The sequence below is a fragment of the Lepus europaeus genome, chromosome 7, assembly GCF_033115175.1.
Source record: "Lepus europaeus isolate LE1 chromosome 7, mLepTim1.pri, whole genome shotgun sequence".
Classification (NCBI taxonomy): Eukaryota; Metazoa; Chordata; class Mammalia; order Lagomorpha; family Leporidae; genus Lepus; species Lepus europaeus.
Window position 1 is genome coordinate 4,648,599 of NC_084833.1, and position 20,955 is coordinate 4,669,553.

The following is a 20,955-nucleotide window of genomic DNA, read 5'->3' on the forward strand; positions in this document are numbered from 1 at the left end:
ATGACACCAGACTCGATCCTGACAGCTGGGCACAGTTACAATTGCTTGGGTTCAGAGACTAATGATCTAGTGTTTGACTCAATGTTCTCAACTGTAAAATGGGGATGCACACAACTGATCGTACAGGGCTGTGGTGAGGATTAACTGTATATTACATAAAGCATTAGAAAGTGTGTGGCACATATCCTGGCTGCTTTGTATTAATCATCATTATAATGAAGGAGATAATGCTCTCATCAATTCTAAGATGTGCCTTTTTCACATTTTAATCTTTATGAAATTGGGCTGCTTCTCACAATTGACAATGTCTTATAACCACTGTCAGCCAGGTGGTAGTCATATTTGACTCTTTCTGACCAAGAAAGTCCCAGTACCCATTTAAAAGAGAAGGAATATAGTGGATTTACAGGGTTGTCTTAAAGGTTAAACAGAGAATATATGTAAAACTGCAGTTCTCTGCCCTGCACATCAGGCTCATAAAAACAAAACAAAACAAAACAAAACAAAACCGTAAGGACCCACGGGGACCCTTGGGAGCCCAAGGTCCCAACTTCCTCATTCCCTTTTTAAAGCCCTCAGCCTGATCCTGAGCACCCATCCAGTGCCAGCCGATGTTACTGCCCTCACCATCCCTCGTGAACTCATACTCAGAGACGCACTGAAGTAAGAGTGCGCAGGCTGTAGTTCCATGATGGCCCAGGGAACCCACACAGGATCCACATGCCAGAGAGTAAACTCCACGAGGGCCGGACCGGGTCCACTTTGTGCACTGTTCCATCCGGAGGGTCTGCCAGACAGCCTCCTGAGTGGCAGGCATGTCAGTCAAGGGTTCATGGCAGACTACTCTGTGGGCAGCGATGGTGGCAGCCTGTATGCCAGGTGCCCCACTCTGGCTCCACTCAGGGTCTCAAGGCCTCCTCACCTGCAGGCAGCCAGGATGCACGATCTCATTGCAGATACAGCATTCCATGAGTTTCTTCTCAAAGTCCTGTGTCTCCTCATTCTGATCCACCTCTCCGCAGAGGGAACACGTGACCGAGTGAGGCAGCCTGGGCTGTAAGAGGAGAAGGACAGCAACCGAGAGAGCAGCCTCAGAGCCTTGTCACTCCAGCTCCCCTTTACCCGACGCCGGGAAATGTGGTTCCTGGAAGCCCAGCAAACACTCAGGGAGCTGCAGACAGGGTGGAGGGAAGAGAGCTTTCTGCTAGGAAAACTCACTGGGGTCTTAGAGGCAGCGGACACCATTCAACTGCATGGGAACTAGAGACAAATGCGGCCTCGTTTGTTTTCAGTTGGCCTGCTCTCAGCCGTAATTAAAGAGGGGACCGAGGGCAGTCATTTGCTCTTCAAATGAGGGTCCCTGTTTAAAAACTGGGAAAATAAGGCCAACATATTAATGAAGAAATTTTCATGCTAGATCCCTCCCTTCTGCACCAAGGGAGGAGAGGAACAACATAAAGGGGGCACAGCTCTTCCTCCCCAGCGCTGCCCCTCGGAACTCTACACTGCGTGTGTCCAGGCCCTCTGGCATTGCCACCCCGCCCCCAAGTTCTTTACCCAGCAGGTCACTCACCGCCAAGCACTGCCGGAGGACACAGGACTGCTTCATGCGCCCAGGGCCCCCGAACTTCTTCATGTCCCTGCAGTAGTGGCAAACACCACACTCTCCTTGCACACAGGCTTTGCATTTTCGACATCGCACTCGTCTCCGCCTGGCTCCTGACACGATAGGGGACGCAGCAGCTGGCCTCACAGGGGTTAACCGCGGAGCTGGCTTCATAGTGTGAGGCTTTGTGATGGGGATGGTAGGGACCCGCACCTTTGGCCGGGTGGGGAATTTAAGCTGGAAAGAGAAAGCAGTGAGGTCAACTCTATCAGGTTGCTTTAAGACTGGAGAGGGTAGAAATTACATGGTAGTATACCTCGCCCCAGGCTTGGCGAACTATGGCCTGTGGGCAAATCTGCCCGTTGCCTGTTTTTATAAATAATTATGATTGTTTATGTATTGTCTATGGCTTTCAAGCTTCGACAGTAGCATTAAGAAGCTGTGACTGATATGGTGTGCAAAACCTCAAATGGTCACCACCTCAACCTTTACAGAAAAACCTGCCAACCTGTCCTGGCTCTTCAGCCGCTTCCTCGGCTGCAGCCTTCCGCGGCGCAGAGCTGTGAGGCGGGCCCTCAGCGAAGCTTTCTGGGGGTGCCAGGCGCCCACGTCGCCCTGAAGCCCCGCCAGGATTTCCTCCCAGCTATTCAGAACACAGACCTAAAGGAGACTGCAAACCACCTGCGGGTAGCACTGGTCTTGCGCATTTGTTGAAGTACTCCGAACCAAAGCTTGTAACCTGGTCCGTGTAAGTGTGGACTAAACCTCTCAGGTGTGTGTTTGTAATTTTAGCTTTTGTATTTACCCTGCTAGTGACCTTTCCAGGACAAGGCTCACAGCTGGTGGCAAACACTTTTCTGACACAAAATCCTCAGCGGTCAGGAATGACTGCATTGTTCTGAGGCTATATGGGATTTCTCCATCCAGGAAGGCAGAGGTTCTTAATTTAAAGACACTGAGCTCCACACCTTTATATTTTGCCAGGACACCCCTGGAATAGGATAGCTTTGCATTATTATTAGGTAGGGAACACCAAAGGGAGGCCTAATTTATTCCTCAGAGTCGTGGCCAGAATCAAAACACTATCATTTATTCAATACATAACCTCGACAGAGGATAATATGAAAATACTATACAAGATGTAAACTGAACTGGCTCGAATTGAACATCTGTGATGGAAAATCTATTAGCTGATGGTAATTCCTTTCTTCTCTTTTCAATTCCATATTGAAAAGTCCCAACTACAGGGACTCTTCAGAACATGGTCTCCCTGTTAACAAAAAAAATACCCCTGGACTTTTAAATGTGTAAGTAATTACTTCAACTAGTTTTAAACCGTATCTGTGAGAATGATTGCGTCACTGGGTCACAAAGAGAGGAGCTCATCCACTTTGGTGAACAAAGGCAAAACTCAGCATCTGAATTTAGAGGGAGGCCTCCCAGTTTGACAGTTCTATTAAGAGAGTCACCTCCAAAGATGGCCAATTACTCCAACCTAAGAGTCAAAACGAACTAAATCCTGATTTTTCTGTCTGTATTAATGCACCAAAAGCCACCCGCCTCTAGCTGTTCTTTTTCTTCCCAGAATCATAGTGATCAACCAGCAAAAAACTTAATTAAGCAGCCCAAAGACCAAGTGGAACAGTCTTACCTTATCCCTTTTTGGCCACTGCACTATAGGGACTCCAGTGAGGGCTAACTTGGGATCACTGTTGGCAAGCTCCTCCAGTAAAATCTAGAGTTGGGACGGGAAAGGAGGAGAAAATGCAGGCACAGTGAACACAGAGCCAATTCTCACACCAGCCACAGTCCCCATAGGTCCACGGGCAGAGGAGGGGGGCAGCTGTCTGGGGTTCCCTTTATACACAGACTCGCCTCAAGGAGTAAACCAAAGAGCAGAGAAAAGACTAGCGCAGTCCTATCAGGACTTCACGCTGAAGCTTTGCCCCACCTCACTGCTTGGGCACTGTGCTTACACTGGGGCAACTGCTGCCTGTCAGGCAGTTCCACCCGTGACAGTAACTCTTTTTTTTTTTTTTTTTTTTTGACAGTAACTCTTAATACTGCCCCTTTCAACTTCCTTAGTAAATTTAACTGGAAAAGTTCTGCCCTCACTTTGCAGATGTAAGCAAACTGGCACAAACTGACCGGCTAGTACTGAATTAATGCGACCAACAGCAGAGCCTGAGCGTCCTGATTCAGCCCAGGGCTTCTGGCTCGAAGGCTGATCACAGACATTTCAGTCTCACGTTCTTTCACATGCACAGAGGCAGTTATTTATCTTCACTCCTATAAACGGGGCAAGAACAATCTCGAGGCCACCAGTTCTCACGGGTTTAACCAATCAAGTCTGAATGACTTAGGAACAGAGCTACAGAAACCGCCACTGAAGTGGATCATATCGGTTGACTGTTATTTTGAAAGAAACCCTTTATGAAATTTAGACATTTCTGAAGCCCAACCTTCTGGTAGAACGAAATCTCTCTTCCTCTGACTTCATGAGCCCTAAGGCAAGGCCAACAGTCAGAGAATGGAGATCTGGGAGGTAATTTACACTTGCCTTAGGTGTGTGCAGGGTAGTAACTACTTCAGCAAAAACTAGACTTGGATCCTATACAAGTCAGCACGCCCAGACCATATTTAATACTCATTCTCCCCACTCTGTGTTTATGCTGGTGTACTTTCAACACTAACCCAAGGATCCTGCTCCAAATCCTGGAGTGGGGACTCGGAGAGGCCCTCCAACTCATCCCAAGAAGCTTCTACGGGAAAGAATGCTTGTTGCCAAGTCTCCAGATGCCTCTCACCTTCCCCCAAACGGATTTCATCTGCAACCGTTTTATTTACTTCAAGTTGCTATGGCACCCTATCCTGGAGTCTCCTGCTAACACCACACTGCGTGGGGGTGAGGAGGCGGGGTGTGGTACCACGTGGGACAAGGCTCTGATATGGGCTCCTAATCTTCCTGGGGTGAAAAACTCAGGTCCATTCAAAATGTTGTGCTGGGAGTGCGGAGTGCAGGGCTCCCCTCCCCCACGTCGTGCTGCGAGGAGTAGGACTCTGCCCATTTCCTCTGCAGGAGAGAACTGAGCTGTCCACAAACAGGGACTTTCCACTCTCAGCAAAACAGGCAGCGCAGAAAGACTGGTGATTGTTAAAGAGTAGAAAAGGAACTTAACTGTTCACTTAAAAAAAAAAAAAAAAGCAGTCAAAATCTACCTGTAAGATTTCTGGGGGAGTGGGTACAGGGTGGGCGGAGAAACTGTGTAGAAGGTGGGGGCAGCTGTTCACGGTCCAGGACTCAGTTGCTGGGGTGTGTGTGGGTGTGGAGGGAAATGCAGATTTCCTTCGCTGGGGCCATTCAACCCAGCACGCCCTGCTTTCATCAAAAAAGGCAGACTCCAGCTGAGGCCCACAAGAACCATATAAAGAAGCCACCACCCCTCACAGAGCGGGTTTGGGATGAAGAGCGGGGGTGGAGTGTGGAAAGGCTGACGCCTATCTAGGCTCCAGGCTTTCGGGAGAACATTCAAACAGGCCCACACCCCACAGCTCACAGGAAGGGAGAGAGAACAGAGGGCGCCTGGGCAGAAGGGGGAAAGCATTCCCGAAGGCCAAGCAACTCCATCCCGCAGCACATCCCGACAGGAGGGACAAGTGCAGCGACGGCTCAAGCACCACGAAGTCACACCGCCTCTCCTGGACTCGCCCCACAGGCAGTGCTTCTGCCCCTTCGCGAGACAAAGTCCCTACAGTTAACACACTCCCCAAACCAGAAAGGGTTTGCCAACCGACCACCTGACCTTGTGTTTCTGGTCGCTCTGGAGCTGCCGAGGCTCTTGGGTGAAGTTTCCCCAGCGTCTTTGTTTTGTTTTCTGTCTTAGAAGTTGTGCCGAAGGAGTTAGGTTTTCTGCCTCTAGCAAAAATCCTGATTTACTTGAAAATTCTGGACTCTCTCAGAGCACACACGGAGGGCAGCCTGGCCCTAAGCTTTCCGACCAGCCGGAGAGAGCAGCGTGCAGCGCTCTGAGCTCCTTCTCAGCCCTTCAGCTCAGCCGCGGCTTCCTGTGCCTGCGAACAATGCTGCTGCGTCACCCACATGCAGCTCCCAGAAATGCTTTGCAACGGAAGATGGCAGGAGGGGGAGCTGAGCTCGAGTGAGCCAGCCAGGCACAGGGCCCAGCCGTTCTGCTGCAGAGCCGGCGGGGGTGTGCACGGCGCCTGCTCTCTTCCTCGCGATTGGAGGAGGCCCTGCCGGGGAGGGCACTGAGCTGGCCTCCGCCCCATCTCCCTCCCACCACCACCACCGCAATAGGAGAACCCAGGGCCAGCCCCTGGAGGGCTCCGCTGGCAGACTTCTGAAGGCGCCAGCGAAAGGAAAGGCTTTAACCCATTCAGGGAGCTACGCGCTGGCACCCGGGTCCACCTCGGTCCTTGTCTCAGTCCACACCCTTCCCCCTTCAGGGTCACTCTTATTGTTACGGCCAGTGCTCTCTCTCCTCTCAGCAAGCACACTGGATCGCCCAAGGTCCAGTCTCCCCGAGGAGCCGTGCATCAGCTCCTCCGGAGTTACCTTCTCTCTCCTGGCACACTGCCTGCTTCACCTGCCCTCGCTGACGCCAATGCCAGCCCACAATCCAGAACCAGGCTATGTGTTTCCAGAAAAACCTTCAGAAAAAGCAAATTACAGCCAATACTGAGATACAACAGAGGCCTCCCTCTGGCTCTAGCAGTCACTACAGTATTTGAAATATCTATGGAGCAATCTTTCAGCAGCTCCACTGTGACCAGGTCACACAGCTGAGTACAACCCAAGGTCAAAGCGCTTTGCCTTTGTGCCTCTAAACATGGTGCCGGAAGTCAGAACAAGGCTTTCTCCCAACTCTGGCCAGTCTCTCCTGCCCAGCAGATGGCTCCACACTCAGATACATACTCCTGCACTTCCACTTCTACTCAAGTCCGTTGTGCCCGCCTCATCCTCCACATTCCGTAGAGGAAGCCAATGAGACACCTCAATGCCACGGACAGTCCCCTGACTGACACTTGTGGCTCACACCTCCAGGTGCTGACCCCCGCCACAACGAGGCTCGGACGGCACTCTGCAGGCTGCAGGAGGGGGTGCACACACCAGTGGGGTTCTGAGATGTCCGTGGCACTGTACTGCAGCACAGCAGACGTTCGGCAGCAATAGAAACCTACGCAGCAGCAGTCTGAGTTCAGATTTATGTAACTCTTAGGTTCTCACAAACACCACTTGGCCTTTTTAGAAATTACAGGTGCTGCTTTGACACACACTGCTGGAAGCAATGCTGTTTGCTTCAGGACCGCTCTCCCAGTGAGTTTCTGGTACAGAGTCGGTGTCTAGCAGGTCTTCTGGGGCCTGGGCTCGGCTGTCAGGGACAAGCACTAACTCTGATAGTGCAGCAGCTAGCCGAGGCGAGGAGGAGCGCCTGAGCCCTCCTGGAAATGCTGGGACGACCTTCCTAACCTGAAACCTCTGTCTAGCACCAAGGCTAAAAGAGCCAGTACAATCTTGTTTTGTTTGAAAAGTTAGTTTTGGTCTTTAGTGCTATGTAACCCAGAGGGATGATAAAATACAAATACTTAAGAGAATCAAAACAAAATACAAGTTCAAGTTGTAGCAAGTGCAAATTCTAGAATCCGCCAGATAAGGGCACTAAGAAACCGCAAGAAGCTCCCAAATCTCAACTTAAACAAAGCCTCATTTTCCCCCTCTTATTAATTCACAATAAAAGGCAACAAAGAAACAGTAAAAATATGACATAATACAGGAATATAATGAAAATATCTTAGAGTTACAGACATTTTAACCTAATCTCTATATGCCTCATAATTCAGATGATTTAATTAAAACTTTCTATTCAGTAAGAATCTGTGAATTATTACAAATATCTTGTTAATAAAACCTGCAAATTGGGGCCGGTACTGTGATGCAGCGGGTAAAATCAGCCACCTGCAGTGCTGGCGTCCCATATGGGTGCTAGTTTGAGTCCCAGCTGCTCCACTTCTGATCCAGCTCTCTGCTATGGCCTGGGAAAGCAGCAGAAAATGGCCCAAGTCCTCGGGCCCCTACACCCCTGTGGGAGACCTGGAAGAAGCTCCTGGCTCCTGGCTTCAGATCGGCATGGCTCCAGCCATTGCAGCCATTTGGGGAGTGAACCAGCAGATGGAAGACCTCTCTTGTCTCTGCCTCTAATGCTGCCTTTCAAATAAATAAATAAATCTTTTAAAAAACCCTGCAAATGAAATTTCATTTGCACAGGCTTATCTGGTTTGGTAAGTTAATAGCTGATTAAAAGGGGTCTTCCACCAGTTGTTCTTAGTGGCACACTCACCCACAAAGTGACAAAGAAAATTCCTGATCACCATCTCTGTAGCCACCATCACTCTGCCTCAGCCCCATTATACTGCGATGGAGACAGTGTGAATGCTTAGATCCATAGTTATAGCCTACTGTAACGATGGAGACGGTGTGAATGCTTAGATCCATAGTTATAGCCTACTGTAACGATGGAGACGGTGTGAATGCTTAGATCCATAGTTATAGCCTCCTGTAACGATGGAGACGGTGTGAATGCTTAGATCCATAGTTATAGCCTCCTGTAACGATGGAGACGGTGTGAATGCTTAGATCCATAGTTATAGCCTACTGTACACTCGCAGAGAGAGACAAAAACCTAACGTACACATCACTACAGAACACGGTCACTGATCTGAATCATCACCAGGAAGGTCTATTAGCTGGTGGATTACGACAGTGCCTCTCCTTGCAGGACAGCCCCTGCCACCCTCCCTTGTGCCTGCTCTGTGCCCTGCGTCACACACAGCACCTGCAGCCGGGTATGTGCTTACTGGTTCCTCACACACAGAGGCAGCTTTATTCATAACAGTGCAATCAATGAATTTCATAGGTCTGTAACATCTAATAGTTTTGCTATAATAATACTACTGCTTATTAAGTACTTTTTAACATTACCATTCATTCTAATAACAACGCCATGGAAACAGTTTTTAAAGAAAACAGACTTTCATAAATCCAGTAATTTGCCCAAAGTATGACTGGCAGATTTATCAAAAAGCTTGTGTCTCTGTGTGTGTGTGTCTATGTGTGTATAGAGAGAAACTGCTTTGTCACAAAAATAAGCATAATGGGGCTAGCATCGTGGCACAGCAGATAAAGCCACGGCCTGCAATGCCAGCATCCCATTTGTGTCCCAGCTGCTCCACTTTTAATCCAGTTCCCTGCTAGCGGACTGGGAACAGCAGCAGGAGATGGCACAAGTGTTTGGGCCCCTGCCACTCATGTGGGAGCCCCAGACCCAGCTTCTGGTTTCAGCCTGGCTGACCCCTGGCTCTTGCAGCCATCTGTGGAGGGAACCAGCACATGGAGCACTTCTCTGTCTCTCCCTCTCTCTCTTCAAGTAAATAAATATATAAATCTTTATAAGAATACAAATAGGGGACAGCCCTGTGGTGCAGCGGGTAAAGCTACTGCCTACCGTGCTGGCATCCCATATGGGTGCCAGTTCGAGTCCTGGCTGCTCCACTTTCAATTCAGCTCTCTGCTATGGCCTGGGAAAGCAGAAAAAGATGGCCCAAGTCCTTGGGCCACTGCATTCCTGTGGGAGACCTGGAAGAAGCTCCAGGCTCCAGTCTTTGGATTGGCTCAGCTCTGGCTGTTAAGGCCATTTGGGGAGTGAACCAGCGGAAGGCCTCTCTCTCTCCCTGCCTCTGCCTCTCTATAATTCTGCCTTTCAAATAAATAAATACTTAAAAAAAACAAATGAAGCAATAAATTCCTATTAAAAATGAGACCTCCTCCAAGCGGACTCCCACTGCCCTGCTGTGCTCTGGAAGTCCACACACATCAGTATCACCGTACTGGACATTCCGCCTCCCACTCTGCTCTTCACTCAAGGACACAACTGCAATTTTAGAAACGAGAGAGTGTCGGACAGTAGGAGCAGACCACTGCACCTTTCAGGGCACCTGGGGAGTCGCGGTTACCCAGACTCTCACCAGACGCCTCGGACAGACGCTCACTTTACCTTTACATCAGTGCCTTTCAATGTCCACTCTTCATTTAATTTCCTCCCAAATCTGTACTCTGTGATTCTTTCCTCAAGATGCAGAACTTAACATTTTAGAAGTTTCAAAGCCCTTTTTATCACAGCACTAAAATGGCCATTTCTTCCAGGGAATATGTAAGTTATGGATGTCTCATCTCATCTGCTACTTCTTTTTGAGAACCAGATAGGTTTTAACAGGAAACACTTCCTCTCTCTGCAGGAAGGGCAGTGTAGCCATCAGTGCAATAAACACCAAGTTACTGAATGCTGTGGAGTCTCCAGCGGTACTGAGACTGGGCTTCCACCCAATCCAATGCTTTCTTCTTTAAAGAAAAAAATCTAGCCAGCGCCGTGGCTCAACAGGCTAATCCTCCGCTTCGCGGCGCCGGCACACCAGGTTCTAGTCCTGGTCAGGGCGCCGGATTCTGTCCCGGTTGCCCCTCTTCCAGGCCAGCTCTCTGCTATGGCCCGGGAAGGCAGTGGAGGATGGCCCAAGTGCTTGGGCCCTGCACCCCATGGGAGACCAGGAGAAGCACCTGGCTCCTGCCTTGGGATCAGCACGGTGCGCCGGCCGTGGCAGCCATTGGAGGGTGAACCAACGGCAAAAGGAAGACCTTTCTCTCTGTCTCTCTCTCTTACTGTCCACTCTGCCTGTCAAAAATTAAAAAAAAAAAAAAAAAATGTAAAAAGTATTTTGTTTATCTGAAAGGTAGAGACAGAGATAGCAAGCAACCCCTGTCCCACCCTCCATCTGCTGGTTTCCTCTCCAGATGTCTCCAACAGCCACGGTTGGAAGCCAGAAGCCAGGAAGGAACTCAATCCAAGTCTCTCAGGTGGCAGGGAAGTACTTGAGCCAACACCCGCTGTCTCCACGAGGTGCATTAGCAGGAAGCTAGAACTGGAATGGGAGCTGGGACTTGAACCCAGATACTGTTATGGGATGAGGGCATCCAAGCAGACTCGTAACTGCTAACCAAATACCTACCCTGAATGGTTTTTTTTCCTTCTTTTGAGTGATACTCAAATTCTCAAAGTATTCAAACTCTAAATTCACCATATCTGAATCTCAAATTAAACATAATTGGTCAAATATAGGAAGAATTAATAAATTTGATTGTTTTCCTCCCTGAGTGGTATAGCAGGAGCCAAAGAATGACAAAGATTCGAGCAAACCATGAGATTTTAAGTATAACTACCTGCAATGCCAGTATCTAATTCTCTCATCTTCCTCAAAAACTTTTAATTAGTTTAACAGATCCAATGTGATTGGTAGATACAATTACATAAAGATACTCCCATCCCCCTTCTCCCCTTCACACCCCCTCTTCTTCTCCCCGACCTTTTATTCGTTTCTGAGATAACGTATTTTAAAATTATATTACAGTAAAAAGGCTCAGTATTTCACCAACTAAGAAGCTTCACAAGCAAAAAAAGCAAAAGTACCGCAGTTTAGTGAGAATAGAGACAACAGCCATAAGCAGTAATTGAGTGGAAAACTCACCATCTCACCGAAAGACAGAGCCACAGATCATTCAAACTACAGTAGTATAGCATTCTTAACCACTGGTTTGACAAGTTATAAAACAACGTTGATTCTCCTATCTTCTGATATTGGCTACATTTTGACCATGCTTTGGGTAAACAAGAAAAGGTGTGGCAGAGACTGGAGGGAAAATTTAAACAGGTCAGTCTACCCTGTACTCACACTCTGACCTATACCCTGCATTTCAGCCAGCGATGGCAGCCTTGGGGTAGGTTACCCATGTGTGGATAACCCTGAGTCCTGAAAATGGACAACAGGTAGAATGATGTTCTCTTCTACTCTCAGATTCTCACATTTCTAAATTGAAAAGCTGTGTCCTTGGCAAAGATATCTGATAAAGCAAAGGGAGTTCTCTCTGGACTCTCACTCTTTAGATGAGAAGCGTCACTTTGGATGCCTCTTCTTAACTTGCTCCCTTTCTTGCTACCACCTTTTTATTTTTATTTATGTTTTTTATTTTCATTTTTTTGACAGGCAGAGTTAGACAGTGAGAGACAGGGAGACAGAGAGAAAGGTCTTCCTTCAGTTGGTTCACCACCAAATGGCCACCACGGCCGGCGTGCTATGCCGATCCAAAGCCAGGAGCCAGGTGCTTCCTCCTGGTCTCCCATGCAGGTGCAAGGGCTGAAGCACTCGGGCCATCCTCCACTGCCTTCCTGGGCCACAGCAGAGAGCTGGACTGGAAGAGGAGCAACCGGGACAGAATCTGGCGCCTCAACTGGGACTAGAACCCGGATCCTAGCGCTGCAGGCGGAGGATTAGCCTGGTGAGCTGTGGCGCCGGCCATCTTGCTACCACCTTTTACCCTGCTTAGTGTGTGGCCCAAATCCTTCTACATTTCTCTCGGATGTATCACTGTACCCTCATTCTTCAGCTCTCCTCATTCAGTGGCTTTACAGAAGGAGTCAGTGTTTTTCTACCAGGATACTCAACTTTTTTTTTTCCCCCCAATAGACTTATTTATTTGAGAGGCAGAGTTAAAAACAGAGGGAGGGAGAAACAGAGAAGTCTTCCATCTGCTGGTTCACTCCCAAATGGCAACAACAGCCAGCACCAAGCCAATACAATGCCAGAAGCCAGGAGCTTCTTCTGGGTCCCCCATGTGGGTGCAGGGGCCCAAGCATTTGGATCATCTTCCACTGTTTTCCCAGGCCATAAGCAGAGAACTGGATCAGAAGAGGAGCAGTTGGGACATGAACTGGTGCCCGTATGGGATGCTGGCGCCACAGGCGGAAGCTTAATCTACTATGCCACAGCTCCACCCCCTCCTTTTATTTTTTAAAAATATTTATTATTTATTTATTTGAAAGGCAGAGTTCAGAAACAGAGAGAAGAGACAGATGGACAGAGATCTTCCATCTGCTGGTTCACTCTCCAAATGGCCACAACAAGTGGGACTAGACCAGAGTGTAGCCAGGAGCCAGGAGTTTCTTCTGGGTCTCCTACATGGGTGCAGGGACTCAATGACTTGGGCCATCTTCCGCTCCTTTCTAGGCCCTTAGCAGAGAGCTGGATTGGAAGTGGAGTAGCCAGGACTTGAACCAGAGCCCATAGAGCAAGCTGGTGCTGCAGCTCGTGGTTTAACCTGCTGCGCCATAGCGCCAGCAACCATTTTTTCTTTCTTATAAACTAGAATTATAGATGCCCAGACCAAAAGAACATTGTGACACATAACTGAGAAACTTTTACTCTGCGGCCAACGTGGCTTAGTGGGTATAGCTGCCATCTATGCTTTATGGGTGCTGGTTTGTGATCTGGCTGTTCCACTTCCAAACCAGCTCCCTACTAATGGCCTGGGAAAGGTAGCCCAAGATGGTTCAAAACTTAGGTCCCTGCTACCCACATGGGAGACTCAGATAAAGCTCCTAGCCACTTGGGGAGTGAACCAGCAGATGGAAGACCTTTTTCTCTGTTTCTCCCTCTCTTGAACTCTTTCAAATCAATAAATAAATCTTCAAAAAAAACAAACCAAAAAAACCCCAAAACCTTTTCTTGTTAGGGCTGCTAAATACAATTATACAAGCTGATCAGCCTCAGAAGTCATAACATTTTCCACATGATTTCAAGATGATTTTCAACAGACACGTAAGAGACTTCCATAGCAAAAATGTTATAACTCAATCAGATCTCAGGATTACATAACCATCTAAGTCCTAACACAATGGAAAGGAAAAAACTTAAATATCCTTTGCTCACTTGGGCTGTAAGTCTTGAAAAGCATGGCTACATTAACTATTAAAGAAATAGGACCACATCTACCTGCAATTTTGGAAATTTCCTCCTTAAAATACAAGCCATTATGCTAGTACCTGCCTCTTCTAGAGAAATCTTACCAAATCAAATTATTTTATCAACTGTGCAGTTTCTGTCACCTCTGAAGAGGACCAACCTTACCAGGCTGGCAATATAAGAAGCTGGGCAACACCTCTGCTGATTATGTGGTGGCTGGGGAAAACCTGAGTCAGGAATCAGGTATGGAAAAGATCTGTTTTGAGGTGGTCTATTTTCATTGGTGTCACAAAATTATTCCCTATCATTCCTTAAAATGACTTAAAAGTGGTTTTAGGCCGGTGCCGCGGCTCAATAGGCTAATCCTCCGCCTGCGGCGTCGGCACCCCAGGTTCTAGTCCCAGTCGGGGCGCCGGATTCTGTCCCTGTTGCTCCTCTTCCAGTCCAGCTCTCTGCTGTGGCCCAGGAGGGCAGTGGAAGATGGCCCAGGTGCTTGGACCCTGCACCCACATGGGAGACCAGGAGGAAGCACCTGGCTTCAGATCAGCGCAGTGCGCCAGCCGCAGCGGCCATTGGAGGGTGAACCAACGGTAAAGGAAGACCTTTCTCTGTCTCTCTCTCTCACTGTCCACTCTGCCTGTCAAAAAAAAAAATTGGTTTCAAATATAATCTATGTGACAGATTTTAAAATAATATTTATTTTCATCTATTTGAAAGTCAGTAACAGAGAGTGAGTGAGAGAGTGAGACAGAGTGACAGAAAGAGAGAGAGAGAGAGGTCTTCCATCCATTGGTTCACCCAGGGTTAGGCCAGGTCAAAGCTTGGAGCCCAGAATTCCACCTGGGTCTCCAGTGTAGCTGGCAGGAACCCCGTTACTTCAGTCCTCATCTACTGCCTACCCTGGTAAGCACCAGCAGGAGGCTGGACTCGGGATCAGAGGCAGGATGTGGACCCAGGTCCTCCAACATGGGAGCAGCATCCCAGGCAGTGTCTTCACCACTATCCCTCTCCTTTATTTTGGGATCAGTATGAAATATGTGCTTTTAGGATTAAATTTAAGTCCACACTGAACATACAAATGTTAGTATTTTCCTCAAACAGGGATTAACCTCACTCTAGGAACTGAAACCACGTGAGGCAATAACAAACATGCACACACTTACTTCTGCCTACATCAGAGATTATCTACAACTCCTGTACTTTGTCCCTCTGCATGCAGAGACAGACAGCCATATCACACTGGCAACTCAACTGTCACAACAAACTCTTACCTTCACGTCGGCAATAAGTGCGTCTTCGTCTTCGATCCCCGTGGGGACACACTTCTTATGCAGTGGCAGAGACTCCAACTTATCGACAAGACAGCGAAGGCCTTCAAGCTCAAAATGGGTGAGATGCACCTGCCTGTCCTTTCGAGGGCTGCACTGGGCATCCCACACTTGGCCATTGTGGGAGCCCCGGCTAGAGTCAGAGGAGGAGTCCCCAGACAAAGTTTTCTTCACACTTGGAAGATTTCGGCAGGCTCTGCCCAATCCATCATAATCCAGGTTGACTCCATTAGCTACCGGGCTAGTGAGGACAGAACGCCTGCTGCTCAGGCGCCGGGGCTCTCGATCCACTGCTTCCTCTTCTCCGTTTCCAGACTCCAACCCATTCAACTCCAGATCTACCAATTGGATGAAAACATGCAGTCAGAACATGGCCGCTGGCTGTGTGATCAATGAGATACAGGTGGCATGGGAAGGGCCTTGAAGTGATAAATGACAAAGCTGTCACATTTAAAAGATAGTTGCTCCTGACCCCAATTTATTTGTCTACTGTTGAAAATCATTGCAACATGTGGCAAAGCAGGTTAAAGCCCTGGCAGCCTGCAGCACCGGCAACCATGTGGGTGCCAGTTCAAGTCCTGGCTGCTGCACTTCTGATCTAGCTCCTGTTGATGCACCTGGGAAAGGAGTGGAAGAGCCCGAGTGCTTGGGCCCTGCACCCACTTCAGATTTGCTGAGCTCTGGTGGTTGCAGCCATCTGGGGAGTGAACCAGCAGATGGAAGACCTCTCTCTCTCTGTGTCTCTACCTCTCTGTATCTGTTTTTCATAAATAAAAATAAGTCTTTGAATTTAAAAAAAAAAGAAAATGATTGTGTAGGTACAAACAGGATTCTTACCTAGTAGAACCACTGTGGTAACAATCAATTGGACTTTGAAAAAGTTGGTAAGGACCCAGTCTTGAACTATGGACTAGGAATGAGTTACCAATAAAGGGCTGTAAATTACTTTCAACTATCAGCTTTAATTTGGGATTATGGGGCCAGTGCTGTGGCAGTTGGCAGCTTAACTCATTATGCCACAATGCTGGCTCCCATAGGGGCCAGGGCTTTGGTGTAGAAACTTAAGCAGCTGCCTGCAGGGCTAGCATCCCGTATGGACATTGGTTTGAGTCCCGGATGCTCCACTTCCAATCCAGCTCCCTGTTAATGTACCTGGGAGGGCAACGGAAGATGAGCCAAGTACTTGGACCCTTGCCACCCACAAAGGAGACCCAGAGGAAGCTCCTGGCTCCTGGCTTCGGCCTAGCCCAGCCCCCTGTTGTTGCAGCCATTTGGAAAGTGAACCAGCAGAAGGAAGATCTCTCTTTCTCTCATTCTGAAATGGCCAAACAGTCAGGCCTGGGTCAGGCTGAAGCTGACAGCCAAGAACTCCACTCTGATGCCACAAGGGTGGCAGAGGCTCAAACACTTGGGCCATCTTCTGGAACCTCCCTAGGTGCATTAGCAGGAAGCTGGATTGAAAGTGGAGTAGCCAGAACTCAAACAGGCACTGCAACGTGGGAGGCGGCATCGTAAGCAGCAGCTTATCTTGCTGTTTCAAAATGCCGCCCCTCTCCACCCCTAAGATGTATTTTTACAAGATCTAAGCATGTTGTATATACAATTATGTGCCCTGCTTTCATATATCAAGGAAAGATTTTTATTTTCAAGTGACAGTATAAACTATGAGGACGGTTATTCAGCAGTAGGTTGTAAATGTTAAAGCAGAAAGTAACTGGCTTGGATTGACGCTTCTGTAGAAATGTGATCACAGGATATTACAGTGTTGGCTCCTCTCCCATCTAAGACATGGAATAGACTAAATCTGCGTACTGGAACTATCCTGTGTTCTCGTGATAGATGTTGGGGAAATGTGAAAGCAATGTTAAGAGCCTAGATTTTATTTATTTTAAAAAACTTATTCATATGAGAGGCAGAACACAGAAAGGGAAAGATTGGGGGAGGAAGGGAGGAAGAAGAGGAGAGAGAGAGGAGTAGGGAAGAGGAGAGATCTGCTTGCCCAAGAGCAGTAGGATTTTCTAGTCTGATCAACCTGGTTCAAGGTGCGGCATTGCCTCTTAATAGCTGTAAGATCACAGACAAGTTTTAAAATCTTGAAGCTTCATTTCCACACTGTAAAATGGAAGCTGGGAATGAAACCCAGGCACTTTGATGTGGGATACAGGAATCTTAACCACATCTTACCTACCTCACAGGTAATAATAAGAATTTAATGTGTATAATTTACTTATTTCGGTGATTGGAATATAACAAGTTATTTTAATGACACAATCCTAGTTTTGTTGTACCGAACACCGTTTTTTACATAACAGAACATGTTAGATGACTGACCACCTTTCCTGAGGAGCCGTGTACGAGCAATTCAGACAGGAAGACAGGACCCAGAGTGTTTCATTCAGCCTGGTAACTCACATCTGCACAGGTTCAACTCCAGTGAATGAATCTGGGGTCTTCACACAGATGACAGAAGGTGGTCACGCACTCCACAAACAAACGTAACTACTGAAGAACAGCCCAATGACTGCTCCTGGGCCCATTCTCGCTCCTAAAGGGCATCTCGAGAGCTCACACAGGCAGAATCCTTACCCATGCTGAGGGACTCTTTCTGGAACTCCTTTGTTAGGTGGGAACGGTTGGTTATACAGTACACATAGCGCTCCAGGACATACCAGCACATCTCATAGTAGAATGGATAGCGGAACTTATTTGGAACCTACACAGGAACAAGGTAACGAGAAATGTAAGATGATGATACTTTCCAAGCAAAGGAGAATAAGACAAACTGAATCACTGTAATAATGAACCCAAGAGGCCGGCGCCGCGGCTCACTAGGCTAATCCTCCGCCTTGCGGCGCCAGCACACCGGGTTCTAGTCCCAGTCGGGGCACCGATTCTATCCCGGTTGCCCCTCTTCCAGGCCAGCTCTCTGCCGTGGCCAGGGAGTGCAGTGGAGGACGGCCCAAGTCCTTGGGCCCTGCCTGCACCCCATGGGAGACCAGGAGAAGCACCTGGCTCCTGCCATCGGATCAGCGCGGTGCGCTGGCCGCAGCGCGCCGGCCGTGGCGGCCATTGGAGGGTGAACCAACAGCAAAAGGAAGACCTTTCTCTCTGTCTCTCTCTCACTGTCCACTCTGCCTGTCAAAATAATAATAATAATAATAATAATAATAATAATAATAATAATGAACCCAAGAAAAAATCCTTGCTGGGCAACTTACAAACCCAGGTTGGCATTTGAAGCCAGAATTTAAATTAATCCACCAACTTAGAAAATGCTGGTCTTGGGAAACAACCAGTATAGGCAAAAAACTACTTAGAAAGACCATTCAGCTGAAAAACACCAAGAAGCTATCTTGGATGATTGGGTAAAGACCAAAAAGAAATTCCGAGTTTTGGGAGAGAGAATAAATGTGACGAGTAAGACATAAAATACTTGAGCAAATTGTTTTAGGGTCTTTAGGATACAAAGACTTTGCTTTATTCCAGTTTTATTTAGAGTCAAAAGGCCAGGGAACAAAGTTACACTTTCCTGTTACAACATTACATGAATGAAAGTACGATTAGAGATTTAGTCTCAAGCTGTGATCCAGGAGACAAGACTGGGTCCTTCCCCAAGATCAGCTCAGCCTGTGTGCCCCACATGTGCTCTGCCACACATCAGGATAATGGCTCACAGGTCCTCACAAACCACACTCTGTAGTTTTCCATCCAACTGTTCTCTTTTTCTTTCCATTCTCCCCAAAAGAGTGTTTTATATTATACTAGCTGAATAATAACAGAAAGAATTACCCCTACCATAGTCAAGGAAAAGACAAATCAGCAATGAAAAGTGAGGAAGACTGAAGATGGGACTACCCTAAATACGCCACACTGCCCTTCAAGAGGCCATCAGTAAGCCAAACATCCTTTTTAAATAACTTTCTGAATGTTCGTTTTTATCTACTTGAAAGGGAGAGTGCTAGAGATGCCTGCAACAGCTGCAGCTAGGCCAGGCCAAAGCCAGGAGCCTGGAGCACACCCAGAGGCTCCCAGGTGGAGGGTGGGGACCCAAGTCCTCGAGCCACCATCTGCTGCCTCTCAGGATGCATCAGCAGGAAGCTGATCAAAAACAGAGGTAGCAGGACTCCAACTGGCGCTCCAGTATGGCATGCGGTGTCCCAAGCAGACACACCACGGTGCCCATCCCGACAGCACTTTTGAGACTGTCTGGAATATGACACTCCTCAGGATGTCCCATCTCCTCCCTTATGATGACACCACCCACCCATTTCTAAAAGTCCCATCATCAGGCAGTCTTCCCAGAAGAAAGAGGATCGGATGGGAGACCCTTCCACAGTCCTGCACCAGGTCACAGGCATCTCTGAGAGGCAGGACAGGCATGCACTCTTCATCGTCAGCCCGACTGGCTCTCCAATGCAGAGCAGTCAGAGCCTGGATCAGGGTCTCTTAGGCAGCGTTACAGGCTTTACCTAGAAGGTTCTCCTCCCCTTAAACAGTCAGCTTCATCTATTTCTGCCAAAGGCGCAGGGGATGAAGCATCCAGACTGTGAGACAGTGTTGTTCCTCAGATTAAACATTACACAATGTGCTTCTCTACCAGCCTTTTAAGTATGCTAACCGGGAGGCCAAATGCCCAGCTCCCAATTTTTCTTTAAATTTATTTATTTTTCACTTGGGACTCATCATCAGACTTTATTAAGAGAAGCCAGGGTAGGGCTGGCGCTGTGGCGGGTAAAGCTGCCACCAGCAGTGCCAGCATCTTATATGCAAGCTGGTTCGAGTCCTGGCTGCTCCACTTCCGATCCAGTTCTCTGCTGTGGCCTGGGAAAGCAGTAGATGGCTTAAGTCCTTGGGCCCCTGCACCCACATGGGAGACCTGGAAGAAGCTCCTGGCTCTGAATCAGCGCAGCTCTGGCCGTTGTGGCAAACTGGGGAGTGAACCAGCGGAAGGAAGATCCCTCTCTCTCTCTGCCTCTCCTTCTCTGTGTAACTCTGACTTTAAATAAATAAATAAATCTAAAAAAAAAAAAAAAAAAGAAAAGAAAAAAAAGGCCAGGATATTACACGCCCAATCTGCTGCCATTTTTTAAAAAAATCCTGTTTATCTTTTTTTTAAAGATTTATTTATTTTACTTGAAAGTCAGAGTTACATGGAGAGACAGAGAGAGGTCTTCCATCTGATGGTTCACTTCCCAATTGGCCGCAATGGCCGGAGCTGTGCCGATCTGAAGCCAGGAGCCAGGAGCTTCTTATGGGTCTGTAATGTGGGTGCAGGGGCCCAAGGATTGGGCCATCTTCCACTGCTTTCCCAGGCCATAGCAGAGAGCTAGATCAAAGAGGAGCAGCCAGGACTAGAACCAGCGCCCATATGGGATGCCGGCGCTTCAGGCCAGGGCGTTAACCTGCTCTGCCACAGTGCCAGCCTCAGCTGCTCCACTTCTGATCCAGCTCCCTACTAATGCACCTGGGTAAGCAGCAGAAGATGGCCTAGTCCTTGGGCCCCTGCACCCATGTGGGAGACCTGGATGATGCTCCTGGCTTTGGCCTAGCCCAGCCCTGGTCATTGTGGCCATTTGGGGAGTGAATGAGCAGATGGAAGACCTCTTGGCTCTCTCTCTAACTCTGCCCTTCAGTTAAATGAAATAAATCTTTAAAAAACAAAAAATGGGGGCCTGCGCTGTGGCTCAGCGTGTTAATGCCCTGGCCTGAAGTGCCAGCAACCTATATGGGCGCTGGTTCAAGACCCAGCTGCTCCACTTCCTGTCCAGCTCTCTGCTGTGGCCTGGGAAAGCAGTAGAAAATGACCCAAGTCCTTGGGCCCCTGCACCCACGTGGGAGACCCGGAGGAAGCTCTTGGCTCCTGGCTTTGGATCAGCGCAGCTCCAGCCGTTGCGGCCATCTGGGGAGTGAACCATCGGATGGAAGACCTCTCTTTCTCTCTGTCTGCCTCTCCTCTCTCTGCGTAACTCTGACTTTCAAGTAAAATAAATAAATCTTAAATAAATAAATAAATGGGGGTTGGCGCTGTGGTGCCGTGGTTAAATAAATCCTTGGCTTGAAGCACCGGCATCCCATATGGGCGCTGGTTCTAGTCCCTGCTGCTCCTCTTCCAATCTAGCTCTCTGCTACGGCCTGGGATAGCAGTGGAAGACGGCCCAA

The 20,955-nt window shown here is 48.3% G+C and overlaps 1 protein-coding gene across 1 annotated transcript in view; it reads right to left on the reverse strand.

Moving 5' to 3' along the window:
• Window positions 1-20,955, reverse strand: part of KDM2A (lysine demethylase 2A) — a 131,583-nt gene that overhangs the window by 10,587 nt on the left and 100,041 nt on the right. Inside the window, exons 11-15 of the mRNA XM_062195755.1 lie at window positions 17,383-17,509; window positions 14,740-15,134; window positions 3,258-3,341; window positions 1,574-1,843; window positions 923-1,054 (exon numbers count right to left, since the gene is read on the reverse strand). Of these exons, the coding sequence (XP_062051739.1) occupies window positions 923-1,054; window positions 1,574-1,843; window positions 3,258-3,341; window positions 14,740-15,134; window positions 17,383-17,509 (1,008 nt within the window). The remainder of the gene's footprint in view (window positions 1-922; window positions 1,055-1,573; window positions 1,844-3,257; window positions 3,342-14,739; window positions 15,135-17,382; window positions 17,510-20,955) is intronic.